General features: G+C 40.8%; 1 protein-coding gene across 8 annotated transcripts in view; it reads right to left on the bottom strand.

The window, feature by feature from the left end:
• The window catches only part of MYH9 (myosin heavy chain 9), an 84,298-nt gene that overhangs the window by 32,582 nt on the left and 38,215 nt on the right, over positions 1–13,501 (bottom strand). For all 8 annotated transcript variants that reach the window (XM_083400717.1, XM_083400715.1, XM_083400714.1 and 5 more), the window contains 6 exons: positions 12,814–12,970; positions 6,771–6,798; positions 6,255–6,348; positions 1,787–1,879; positions 939–1,002; positions 98–196 (listed from right to left, as the gene is read on the bottom strand). In XM_083400717.1, coding sequence (XP_083256843.1) covers positions 98–196; positions 939–1,002; positions 1,787–1,879; positions 6,255–6,348; positions 6,771–6,798; positions 12,814–12,970 — 535 coding nt within the window. The remainder of the gene's footprint in view (positions 1–97; positions 197–938; positions 1,003–1,786; positions 1,880–6,254; positions 6,349–6,770; positions 6,799–12,813; positions 12,971–13,501) is intronic.

Here is a 13,501-nt window from a genome sequence, read left to right as displayed (position 1 = left end):
GAAAGGGTTAAAAAAAAAGACAGAATGCCTGCGCAAAGCACTTCTAAAGAGACTACTAGTAAACTAGGAGTCTATAATTTAAGCACCAAGTACTCACTCTTCAGGTGTTCCCCTGCCCCGGTCAGCAAGTAATAGAAGATGTGGAATGTTCGTTCTTCTTTGGCCTGACGTATTGCTCTCGATTTCTCCAACAGATCTTTGGTAAGTTAAGGGAGAAAAAACAACTACCCATGTCTACATAAATTATATGTATACAGATTCTCAGGTAGCTTGGCATCTTTCTCAGACCCAAACTGGGCAAGTTGTTTTTGCGAAAACCTCTCACATTCAGGAATTAAGCCTCTATACTTTGAATACTCGACTTCTGTTCATATTATCCTCTCCTTCTGTCACCATACTACTATTAAAGAAAAAGATACATAAAAGATTTTTCAAAAACAAAGTAACCCAGTTTGCGTTAACTTTAACTGTGCAGGAGTTTGGCAGAACAGAATAAAGGGTTTTGGGGGGGGGAGGATGTAAAGAGTTGTTATTTCGGACTCAATGAGGTATGTTGAAAAGGCAGCTCATGTATTACAGTACTCTGCCAGATTGAGGCTTCTGCCCTAGCGTGGCTCTCAGCAGCTGAGCCCATAGTGCATGTGAGTTAACACAAATGTTCACAAATGGTGTATTATGTTGAACTGGAACACAAGTACTTCAGGAAGAGATCTTATTTTAAATGTAGCTAGAAGATCACTTCTCATGCGCACTTCAGTCGAAGGTTGCCAAGCTCTTCTGAAAATATTATCGCCTTCATAAAAAGCAAGTTGCTTCTTCAAAGTACAACTTCAAAACACTATCCGCCCACACCTTTTCTTAAGCCAAGATGCCTGTGTGCTCTCCTCCTCCCCCCACTTTAGTTGTTATTTGGATTTCCCTATCTGTGGGAAGGATACAGGTCTCAATATTGGCTCCTACAATGTAGCCATTTACATCAAAGTTGATTCTGATGAACTTTCCCTGAAAGAAGAAAGAAAACAAGAACTCTTAGCTGACTACACATATTGCAAATGTGGGATATACAGCTGCTATTCTAGATTTCTATATAAAACTCAGGCTCATTCTACAGAACAGCCAAGGAACTTGATAACGGGATACTCTTACAAGCATTAAGTGATTCATAAATTAGATGGATCTCAGTAGAGGACCAGGACCTAGGACATCTGCCGCCTCAGATGCCACTTGTGGTGAAGGCAGGGAAAATATAATTTTAAATAGGCCACTTTGGCTTCTATTCATTTCCAGGTGCTACATGGCACAGAGTATTCAATGTCTAATACCACATCATTATAGCTTCAGTTTCCTTTTAAAATAAATGTTTCAAATCATTCTTAAAAAGGATATTTTACACAGTAAACAGCTAAGTATATTTGATTTTTTTGTTTATGATTACTTTTATTGTTTATAACTACTTCATTATGTTTATGTAGTTATGTAATTTTTTATATATGTTGTAAGCTGCCTTGAGCATGGTTTTAACTTTGGAAAGGCAGCATACAAATAAAATGTTTGATGTTGCTAACTATATCAGAGGCAATCAGGGTTTAGGATGACTCACGCATATAGTATTAATATGAGTTTGTGGATAATCTACTTGCCCCAAATACCCTTCAAATGCGGACAAGGTGAAGTTTGCATTCAGAGCTACATCCAAGGCCAAACAGCTCAAACCACATTCAACTATATCCTTCCCCTGCCCCCCAAACTTCAAATGCGTAATTCAAGTAAGGAGGCAGATACTCACAAATCTTGAAGAGTTGTCATTCTTAACTGTTTTGGCATTTCCAAAGGCCTCCAAGATGGGGTTGGCCTGCAGTAGCTGCCTCTCAAGCTCCCCCTGGAGTCAGGAAATCAGACATGAAAATTACTTTCAACCCATTCATTTAGAAGGTGATATATTTTGTCAACTCCTGGCTCCAAACTCTTATTTCCATAAGTAGCACTGTATAGATGTGTTGGGAGATGTATGCCTTAAGAAATACACTTCCTTAATGGTAAACTAATCACATCAAAAGAAAAATCTCTCCATACGGTAAGCTCAGAGAAACAAAACCTGCTGCCTTCAAGGTTTATATCATGGGTAGGCAAACTAAGGCTCGGGGAGCCGGATCTGGCCCAATCGCCTTCTAAATCCTGCCCGCGGATGGTCTGGGAATCAGCATGTTTTTACATGAGCAGAATGTGTGCTTTTATTTAAAATGCATCTCTGGGTTATTTGTGGGGCATAGGAATTCATTCTTGATTTGTTTTTCAAAATATAGTCCGGCCCCCCACAAGGTCTGAGGGACAGTGCTCCCTGCTGAAAAAGTTTGCTGACCCCTGGTTTATATGAATACATAGCTGCTGAAAAACTGTTCCACTTTTGCTGACCTAAGATCACACTGCATCAACTTGTCCTCCTATTCCAGCTTTCCATGTTTCTGAACTTGCTTTCCACTGGACTTTAGTACCTCCCAGAGCTCAGATACACAACTCTTCGGTTTCCATATAGCACCAAATCTGCTGCTGGTGCTACAACAGTTGCAGTGTAAACTTGACAGTTTTGCTCACTCAGCTGAATGCAGGGCTAAGAAAGGGGCCTTTACTCAACTGTTGCTTTGGGTTTCCTGTAAGTGATCCAACTTCACATACATTTAGAAGAGCTCTGAACTCTGCTGTCCGTTGTGCAGCTTGGTACCACAACAACAACAGCAGCAACAACATTTATTCATGGTGACAGTGGGCTGTTGGGCCATGGGAATAGATTCTGGCTAAGACAGCTGCTATCCATCACAGACCACCCCATCAGCTGTGCAGAAGGAAGCAAAGCCTCAGATGAGTGCCGAAAAGTTTGTTTTGCCAGCAATGTAGAATTTCCTCTATTGTCACATATGTATGTGTGCTAGGAAGGCCTCTGCCCCCCCCCCCCCGCGCAATTCTCCCGTTTGATCCTGCAGTGGAGTCCTAATCCTTTGTTTGTTACTGCAATCTGTTGCTATGGAAATGAGTGATGTCACAGACCGAAACACTACAACTTCAGCGCAGGGTCAAGATCTGAAGAAAAGCTATGTTTAGAGGAAGCAGCAGCAGCTTAAATATTCCAATGCAGGACTCCAGGGCTAAAAATGTAACTATAAGGAGCAATGGCTGCTTTGAGTGTTTTTCTGCAGTCAACAGTAATTCATTACACCTTTTTCACTAGAAAAATGGGGGGGGGGTGGAATTAAGAGACACAAATCGGTTGGAGCCAGCCACAGAAGGAAGGGGGAGGCTGTTTTTAGAGACCCAAAGAAGCACAAACTATTGTAGCTCCCCATATAAACTTAACCAGTGAAGAATTTAGAGAAGGAATTGGCTACCTAGCTGACAGTAAGATTATGAAAACCTAGAGCTACCAAATGCATTTGAAACAAGACATTGCAATGCATACTCATCCCCAAATAGGAGTGCTGTTTCTTTCCCCCCCAACTATGACTACTGGGCATGCTCAGTCCTCAATGGGTTGTTTGGGGGATTGTCCTCATAGGGCTGCAGGCGTTAAGACTTCTTCAAATATGAGACTCCCTCAATCCAATACCACTTTCTTGTTTCTCAGCAGTCCCATTTTAGCTCAATTTCTGCCAGCACTCACCACCACCAATTCTTAGTAGAGGGAATGACTGCATATTGTGATCAAGTAATATACAATATCCTTTTTCTGAAATATCGGATTCATGAGTTAGGGTCTGTTCAGATACTATTTCCCACCAAGAAGAGATCAGGAACATGACTTAAGGTGTCACAGAACCAAGGAAATCCCATACCCTATGCAATTTCTTCATTTGATCACACGGTGAGGGACATATGAGCCCAAAGCCTGTTTCTGGACACAATCCCAGGAGTGAAACAATGTCCTAACAGGTCCTCAATATGGGTTGCTAATATTTATTTTTCTTCAGTTGCAGCCTGAACTTTTTCATTCTTTTTTGTGTGTCGCATAGCCAATTTAATCATGCATGTCACTACAGCCACAGATTCTGTTCCATTTGGCCACAGTGTGGGCGTGAGCCTTTCATCGTTTCAGAAACACTTGCATAAAGAGTATCTTCACAATTTTCCCACACAGCAGCTCCAAATACTTCCTCCAGGAAAGAATCCAGGAACAGTATCACCCTTGGGAGTCTTCAGATATTTGATGTCTGGTCCGGAAAAGGCTTTTAAAGATTTCCACCCCTCTACTCATGACTAAAGCCAGCTGAAGCAGATCTCAGAAGGGATTCAGAATGAGAAGAGACAGTTTGAACTAATTGTCCCACCTTGGAACTAACCAGCCGGTCTGCTGAAACAGCAGATCATGCCAACCTCCTCCTCCAGCAATGCTGCTGCTGAGAAACTTTAGAAAATACCAAGTGCTGTGGACAGCTTTGCTTGAAAGCACTACGGTGCTAAGAATTTCAATTGCAAAGTGAAAAGTTTGCCCAAGTTGTGGTTTTAAAACTCTGCAATCTAAAGCCTAGCACTATTAATACATAAAGCCGGGTGCATGTCATATCCAGCCATCCTTTAACACAACTTTCCTGATCAACAGGCCTGCCTCCTGACCCTGGAAACTATCACAAATATTGATTCTAAGCATGTCTGGGGGGGGGAATCAAAACTCTTCTAAATAAGCCATTAATAATTGTTAATTCCTACTCAAAAGCATGGGTGGAAAGATTGATTGTGATAGATTTAAACATCAACACACACAACATAAAAAAGTGCTATGTCTGCTTCAGGCTTCTAAAAGCAATACAGTACTTTGACTAATCTTTAAAAAAAACCCAAAAGGACTTCAAGTTAAAGCTGGGGGAAGGGCTCCAAAATTGTTACACTGGGGGCTGATTGATTGCCACCTTATATCCTAGGTTTTGACAGCACTGGGACAGAATATACATGCTTTCAGATCCCTAAATCCTAACACAGAAATGTTTTTTGTGCCTGTTCTAAGTATACTCACTGACAGTCTATTGGAGCAGCTGTCATCTCTCAAAAGGTTTGGCATACAGAAGACTATATCTTGGTTTGCTTCCAAAAGCCACTCATTAGAATGTGCGCACACGCACACACACCATGCAGAGATATTTTGAGAGCTAACCCTATGGACACACAGCATGCCAGTACATTAAAGAATCAAAACCCAAGATTTTATGTAGCAACAGGGAATACACTTGGCATCTGGGTTTCATTATAATGTTTACAAGATAACTAGCATTTCCTCATGTGTTTAACTCGGGCAAAGAGCTCTGAGCTGGAACATCCAGCCTGTGCCGGGGCAGTTTCTTCATGACCTTTCCCAGCATCCTGCACCACAGCAAGTACGCTGGATGGGTTGAGGAGAGTGGAGAAAGTCAGCTGGCTCTGTCTAGCCAGAATACCATGGATACCAGATACCCTCTTTGGAATAGCACAGAGTATCTGTGTCACTGTGCAGAATGCCTCTCAGCGCACATAGGAAATTCTATTCAGACAGACCTAAAGTGAGAATTACTAATAGGTTTTGACTATACGTGAGAAAGTGTCATGAGGTAAACTGTAGTCTCCCATTCGGGATGTCTCGGGAGGAAGAAAGCTGTGTGATTCAAACTGTGAACTGATAGTGGCAAAAAGTGACATTGGTGGGAGTGAAAAGCTGCTATAAGTCACACAGTAGAGCAACACACACATTCCTGGTGCAGATCGTGCAGTAAACGTGCAGCTCACCTATGAAGTCCCAACTGATGAGTTCGGACATAATCCATCAAGAGAAGGGAGGAAAAATAAATGAGACAATATTTCATAGATACCCTCCTTAGCACAAAAGACACACACTGTCAGAGTGTTTTTGGTTACTACCTATAACAGAAAAGAAGGCTCTAGTGATGGAACACTTTCTTCATTGCAAGGGGGGGGGCAGCCACAACTCCAGGAGAAGAGGTGGTCAAGTAGTTTTAAACTGACGCTACAATAAGGAGGCAGATGGTACCTCCCTGCCAGTAGGTGAATGCACTGTCACATACAGCGGTCATTTAGACACAATTCACATCTACTGCCACTTCACTGAAGTCAGTGAACCCAAGTCAGGAGCACAGTATTAGCCAGTCTCACATAAAATTCGGGACCATTCACATTATTACAAAGCATCAATCAGTACTAAATTATCTCCCATAAAGAGGTCAGCTTGTATTTGCAGTTGAAATAGCAGAGCAAATTCCTATTAGAATACAGAAACTTACTTGATCCTTCTTGCTCTTGTGTGATGAAGCAACATGAGCCAGATACTGAATGACCTTCTTGGTGTTTTCTGTCTTACCAGCTCCAGATTCACCTCTGCAAAAGGCAAAGCATTATCGGGATATATTTGCAAACATTTACCTCTCTTTAGCAACTTTCTAAAATATTGTTTTCAGAAGTCTAGTCCACACATTTCCCTAAATGTCTTGCTAGCTTGTATATGGTGAACAAGGTTACCACAATACCTACCAGGTTGCTTTCTTAACTACCAGTTCTCAAAGCATTTACACTTGATATGTAAATTCTTCTCCTGGTCTTTATCTGCCCTTATCTTTTTCTAGTGAGACTTGGTAAACATGTGAAAAATTATGCACACACCTGCCTTTCAAAGTATTAGTTAGACCCGGAGAGATTAAAGTTTCACAGTAAAACCACTCCTGTGAGTCAACTACATTTTAAAAAGCTGCTTAAACTGCCAAGAACTATATCAGCAATGGGGAAATTATGCAAATACTTACGTGCAAAGAATGGCCTGATCCTCTCGATCTGAAATTAAGAAGCAAACAAAAGACGATCAGATTCAGGCCAAGGTCACCTTTATTCCATCTCACTGCCTCTTAAGCAAAGTTGCATAGTCTCAGGCCTCTTGGCAAATCTCTTCAACACAGCCTGCACCTCTGTTGTTGTATTTTCTTGCACATACACCCCCAGCAGATTCAACAAAATGCAATGGAGGGGTGGGGGTCTTAAAGGGTAGCATCAATGCCCATATTGCCCTTATTCAAGTAAAACAGTATGACTGGGATTACTGATAAACAAATTAATAAATCCTGCCTATCTTCACAGCCACCATGTTATCTACAGAATTCCTGCTCTCGGTGTGGTATGCACAGAAAAAAATTCCAAATAGTTGGGAGAACCATATCACTTGTTTTATACTCTCCTACATGTATAACTAAAATTCCTTTTTGTGTCAGGTAAGATTAGAAGGTGACGTAACTTAACCAAGCGTGCAAGCCAGAGTTCTTTGCTGATACAGAGCCATACCCAATAGCATTTTTTTTACCTGCTTTTTTTACCACTGCTACAGGAACCAAAGAAACTGAAGAGCTGGGATTCAGGGTTAGTAATTCAGCTATTCATATACAGTGCATTTTATATGGTGCTTAGCTACATACAGAGGGTGATCTCCAACTAAGTCATATTCTGAGTAGACCCACTGAAATAAACTGACTTGTTACTGAAGTTTATTGATTTCAGTGTGTCTGCTCAGAGCATGAGTTAGTCAGAGATCACCCAAATTAATTAATAACCAGTTAGATTACTCCACTAGCATACATGTGCCTTGCAAGGTAAGTGACAAGTTTTTGGACTCTCTACCAGTTAATAAGAGCATACGAGTTGAAGGATTCTCAACAGTTAATGGGCTCTGCATGACTGGGCATTGATTCATTTGCACATAGCCCCAGGAGGTGTATTCAGTAACACAGACAACTGGGTGGTTCTGTATCATGCAGGCAATTCCAGGAAGGCAGTTGTTTCTCTGAATAATGGTGACATTTTTTAAAAGAAGCTACAGGTGCTTAAAGTACACTGTCTCTGTATCCAAACATCAATTCATGCCTCATTACTATAGGGGGAAGCCAACTGGAGAACGCCTGCAGTAGCCCTATGCATCTTGAGTCATAACCAGCCGTCCTTTTGCCTACAGTAGGAGCCATTCTACTTCCATTCCAGCCTGCAGGAAAAAACTCAGCAGCTGACCAATTAGCCTGAAATTCTTTGTGGGAAAAGTAGTGCCTTCATCCCTATAGAATTTGATGCATTAGCAGGCAAACTAGTCAGAAAAAACCCCAAGTGTGGCAGCAATCCCTCCTCCCCCTCTATTGTCAGCTGCAGGTTGGTTAGTCACCTCCTCCTTAAGCTTTAAAGAATGTACCTGCACAAGTACAGGCAAGTCACATGGCAAGTATGCAGACACTACCATAAAAGGAAATAGGCCCCTTTGGAGGGGGGGGCGAGGAGAAGGAGAGAATTTTCCCAGCCTAGTAGAGCAGTCATCACTGGGATAGCTGGAATTCTTCTGCCTGAGAAGTGAGAAGTGCCGCATGGTATCCTACTTCCTGTTGCTCAACTCTTAGAACAAACAGACTTCCCTCCCCCAAAACAGTAAGCTAATGCATACACAGAAAAAGCTGCACAATTGCACAATGATACAGCAGCTATGTTATGTTTTAGAATATTGTATTTTCCATTCAATCTGGACTCTATTATGCTCATGAGATTATCCTACAGATTAAATGTGTTTGTATTGTCAGATAAATATTTTATATTATTTTATTGTAAACTGCTTAGAAACATTTCTTTCTTGATCATTATTGTGTGATTTGTAAGTTTTGATAAATAAAATAAATACAACAGAGGCACCCATTTCAAAACTGACTGTCCAGCAGGATATTGGGCTGCTCCTTCTGGGGATTGTGCAAATGCTCAGATAGCCTATATTTGTTTTGCTGGGGGAGGAGGGTGAGAAAGGAAGAAGGAAAATAAATGTAACCAAATGCTCATTTATAAGATAATTAAAGAAGGAGTCTACATCTGCTTTACAGGCCCAGATATGTATCTTTTGACTATGCTTTTAACAAGCAACGCATTAGTCTATAGCATTGGCTCTGTATTTCAGAGCAGTTATTCAATGAGCAGCTGTCTTATGAGCTATACAAGTTCTGTTCAATATTTATTATCAAGCCTGGTCTTTAACACTTAAGAAGCAATACAGATTTTAAAGAGGCAAAATTATTACTTATTCCAGAGAGATGGGCTGTTACAGCAACGCACAAGTTTGTAGACTAACAGGATTATTGTGGTACAATCTCTCATTGACTAGAGTCCATCTTATGAGATGCATGGCTTGGAAGCATTTGATGCAAACTGCTTCATCATGCAAATTTAAATATAGTTTTACGTATCTGTGGAATCCTTGTAGCTGGGAAAAAATAGATGAGTTCTGTAGCAGAAGTGCCAAAATAATAGTAGTTATTACATGCTTCCCAAGTACATGCATTTGAGGTGTTCTAATTGCCCAAGAGGAGATTATATTTTGAACTCTGGGGAGGGTGGGGATAAGAAGAGAAAATGTTAACATGCTGCTTAGTGCTTCACAACTCAGTTACAGAATATCCTAACAGGCCTTTATCACCCACTTCCTCTGCATGAGCAACTCCCGAGTTGAGTCTGTTTAGCTCCATAAAAGGAGAACATAGCACTCACACTATGGTGACATCATCTCTCCAGCCAAGAGGAAGCAGAGCTAAAAAGGCAAAAGGTTTGATCCCTGCTTATAGCTGATTCATTAACACAGGCAGTTTGACTATTGCTAAAGAGCAAAGCCTGCCTCCTAAATACAGAAAAAGATAGTTTCCCCCATCTCTATGGTTTATCATCAGAAATATTTAGGCATCACAGCTAATGTAACTGCATTTAAGGCACTGTAATTAACAGTAGTAGTAGTAGTACCCCGCCCATCTGACTGGATGGATATAGAACATGAATTATCATACATTTCATCAGCTATCTTGCCTCCTTTGTTTTTACAGTGCTCTTTTTGTAACACGTTTTCCATCTCAACACTGGAAAAAGCCTCAGGGGGTACTTCACTTGTCTTTTACAATTTTGGAAATGAGGTGGAGGGATAGGGGGAGGACTCCTGGCACGCATTATTTCCTCCTTACCATCTCCTTCCCCTGGATGATACAGTAGGGAACAGAGCACCAAGAGGTTAAGAAGTTGGTCAATAATAATGTTCTGAGTACTACTCTGACTTGTCTGAACTAAAAGACTAATAAAAGGTTTTGGAGCAGTTTAGAATCTGAAAGTTTTTACAGAAACCTTGATTCAATTAAAATTCAACAGTTGGGCAATTAACTTTTATTGGGACCAAATATGTCACAAAATCATGGGAACAAGCTTTTGAATTTTCTACAACACTTCAAGGGGCAGGTAGGAGAAAGATGGGAGAATTGGCTTGATGTTATAGTCAAAAGGTCAGCATCTAGATTCAAGACTTGATTCGCTTTGCTAGGTACTAGGATATACTTAGGATTCTGGGACAAAACAATACTGGCTGACCCCCAATTTGGGAAACAAAGTCCAGTAGATACCCCAACCTTTCTGCATCTTTAAGCAAACAATACAGGTTCTTTCACTTTTTAAATCTTACTCAACTCGTTGCATGAGATTTCAAGAGGAAATATTTTGAGCACATGTACTTCTAGGATAAAATACGCAAACTTGCATCTGTTCTTGTCAGATGGACCTCACCATTAACAGATGAAATGTCTTCTTCACACCTCCCACTATGTTAACTGGAGACAATTAGAACATGACCAAAGCAGAATTTTAAGAGGAACTAATTTCATTTCCCACTAAATGAATTTACAGCAAGAAGCAGTTTCACATACAAATAGAGTCACTTAAAAAACACTATCTCATTCCTTCCTGTCTGCATCATAAAAAAATTGCTCTTTTATATTCTGTGGGTTTAATTTGGTTGGGGAAAAACAGCTGTTAATCATGAGACACCAAGACGACTAAGAATGTTAGAACTCCACTCCTATTGGAAGGCTTGTCTAAACCAACTCCCTTTTTCGTCATCTACCTTGCCATCTGGAGACATGCAATATGAATCAGCATGTAGCGACATTCAAATTTTACCTTTTTCTTTTAAAAATGTAGATTCCACTGGCATAATTTGTAGCAAATGTAAAGATGTATGCAAAAGTCAACCATGACAATGATAGCATGAGCCGAGGTGTTGTGTTTTTTCCCTCTTGTCAGCCTTAGTAGCCCTTGTTCATATTAAATATGTTTTCCTATCCTTTCCGTATTGATAAAACATAATCAAACTTGTCGGTATGATAAAATATAATCAGACTTACAAAAAAAGATAGTATTTCGAGAGGGAAAATTGTGAAGCATGAGCTATTTCCAACATGGAGCCTATTTGCCCTGGTTATCATTGTTGGGAAATTGACCTCCACAGTCTTAAAGGCAAGCTGACAGAATCATTTCCCTCTCTTAAGTACATTTAAGAGAAATGCTGGTGGGGTTATATGAAAGTCATGGCTTTTAACAAAATAAAGACCCAGTTGTTGTTTTTTAAACCTCCCTTTGTGAATCAGAGTCCAGAACAAAAGATTTAGCATAAACAAGACTTGATTCAAAAGGGACATGGAATGCTACACTAAGCAAGCCAGACTAGACTTGACTAACAAATAGTACATTCTTGGCCCCAACTTCTGAAATATGTAAACATTATGGGTTTCACACAGAAGATTTAACATTTAACAGATATTGGAGGGAGGGGGGAGAGAGGAAGTCTTCAGCTTTAAGTCTCAGCCACAAGGCTATTGAATGAGACCTAAAGATCACCAAGAACCCTCCCTGATTCCCCAAAATGGCAGAATCCTACATACTACATTATCCCAAGCTTGCAATGCAACAAGGAGAAGCAAACAAAAGCCTGATGGTAGTGGGCTTGCAAGGAAGACTGTTGTACATATTCCAGTTTGTCATAATTTATTGGGTTTGTTCAAGCCACCTATAAAAGGTACTCTGGCTCCACTGTTACTTATTTACATACTGGAGCAGCAGTTCAGCCTCATAAAAGGATACTGACTGGCTGTTTCCTCATTCTCATACATACACAAGCAAACTCATGAAGGACACATTGATGCCTATCTTGATGCATTCTTGAATGCATTGCAACGTACTTTAACACCCAAGGTCCTAGCAAATCCAGAGTTCAGACGCAGCCATGCATATATCTGACTTCTAGGCCCCTCCCTCTGCCAGCTGATTTGGCCTGGGGCAGGGAGTTTCATCATCATAAACCTATATGGGCTGCCAAAAGAGATGCCAGTTCCAAAAAGAGGCAGTGACACATCAGTCTGGCCGCATTACAAAAAGGTTAAGAAACTTGGGTATTAGTTGAAACCAAGCAAGCCCCTGCTCCTCCTCTGCAGGCTGCCAATTAGCATGCCCTAAACCAAGTGCTGGAATCTAACCAATTAACATGCAGGTCTTTCTGCTTCACCAGCTCAGGGAAATAACTGCACCCCCATGCTGAGAATGGGTCAGAGACATCAGCTTGCCATGCTTTTTTAAGAAGTGCTCAAAACCATGAAAGATTTCCTGCCTGTTAGACTTTGAATAGAGTCTAGGGCACAAACAGCTAATCCTGAATGCCTCTGGTTCTTGCAGAGCACTGTGGCCTTTCATCTTCTGTGCTCAATACAGATTCCTCCCATACCACTGGCTGCTGCATCAAGCCTCCCCCACGGATTAAGCAGAATTGAAAGCAACGGAGGAATGCTGCTTTCCAGAGACCAGAAGATTGACTGGAATCAAAAGTTGCACTGCAGCAGACCTCCACCCGAACATGAAACTTTCACACTGTATCCCTATGTGCATTTGACACTTCAAAAGTGGCAACTCTACAAGAGCCTACTCATCTGAGCATAGCCACTGCCATGGCCAGAATATATTTTAAAATGTACCTACCTTGCATCATACTCCTGTAGGCAGTGTCTGTAATAGCGTATATGTGAGGGGGCATCTCATGTCTCTTTTTGCCTTTGTACATATCCACAATTTCTTCTGAGTAGATAGGCAGGTTCTTGTAGGGATTTATGACAACACAGAACAGGCCTGAGTAGGTCTGCAAAATGGAATTTAAGAAGAATTTAGAAGCATTCATGGTTTTACAGTTTCATCGGCTCCACATAACCCGCCTCCCATTCCCCGAACTCACAAAAGTGGTAACAAGAATCGCATACTGAAAATTTACTTGGGCTGCCATAATTGCCTTCCATTACCAGAGATTTTGAACTAACAATCACATCTGTCATTTACTTTGAATATGGCTATTCATCTTTGATGACTGAAACATGCATTTTACTTTGCATTATTATTCACTGTTTATAGCTCTACAGTACACAAAAATGAGTGGCATTTTAGCAAAACTTAGGCAATAGGTATCTTTCGACACTAGCTCAGTGCCAGCATGGAGCAGAACAAAAGATTCACATATATTAACAAAGCTCTATTTCAGAGTTGTACATATCCTGCACCAGATTTTAAAATCCATTCTATTGCCTGCACGTTATGTGCAAACTTGTGCATACTTAATTTTGCCAGCCACAGAATTTGTGGGGGTGGCAGAGATGAGAACCTACAGCTACCACTAAAG

This window comes from Podarcis tiliguerta, assembly GCF_965153285.1.
Source record: "Podarcis tiliguerta genome assembly, chromosome: 10".
NCBI lineage: Eukaryota > Metazoa > Chordata > Lepidosauria > Squamata > Lacertidae > Podarcis > Podarcis tiliguerta.
The sequence above is the reverse complement of the archived record's forward strand: the minus strand, read 5'-3'. Positions and strand labels throughout refer to the sequence as shown.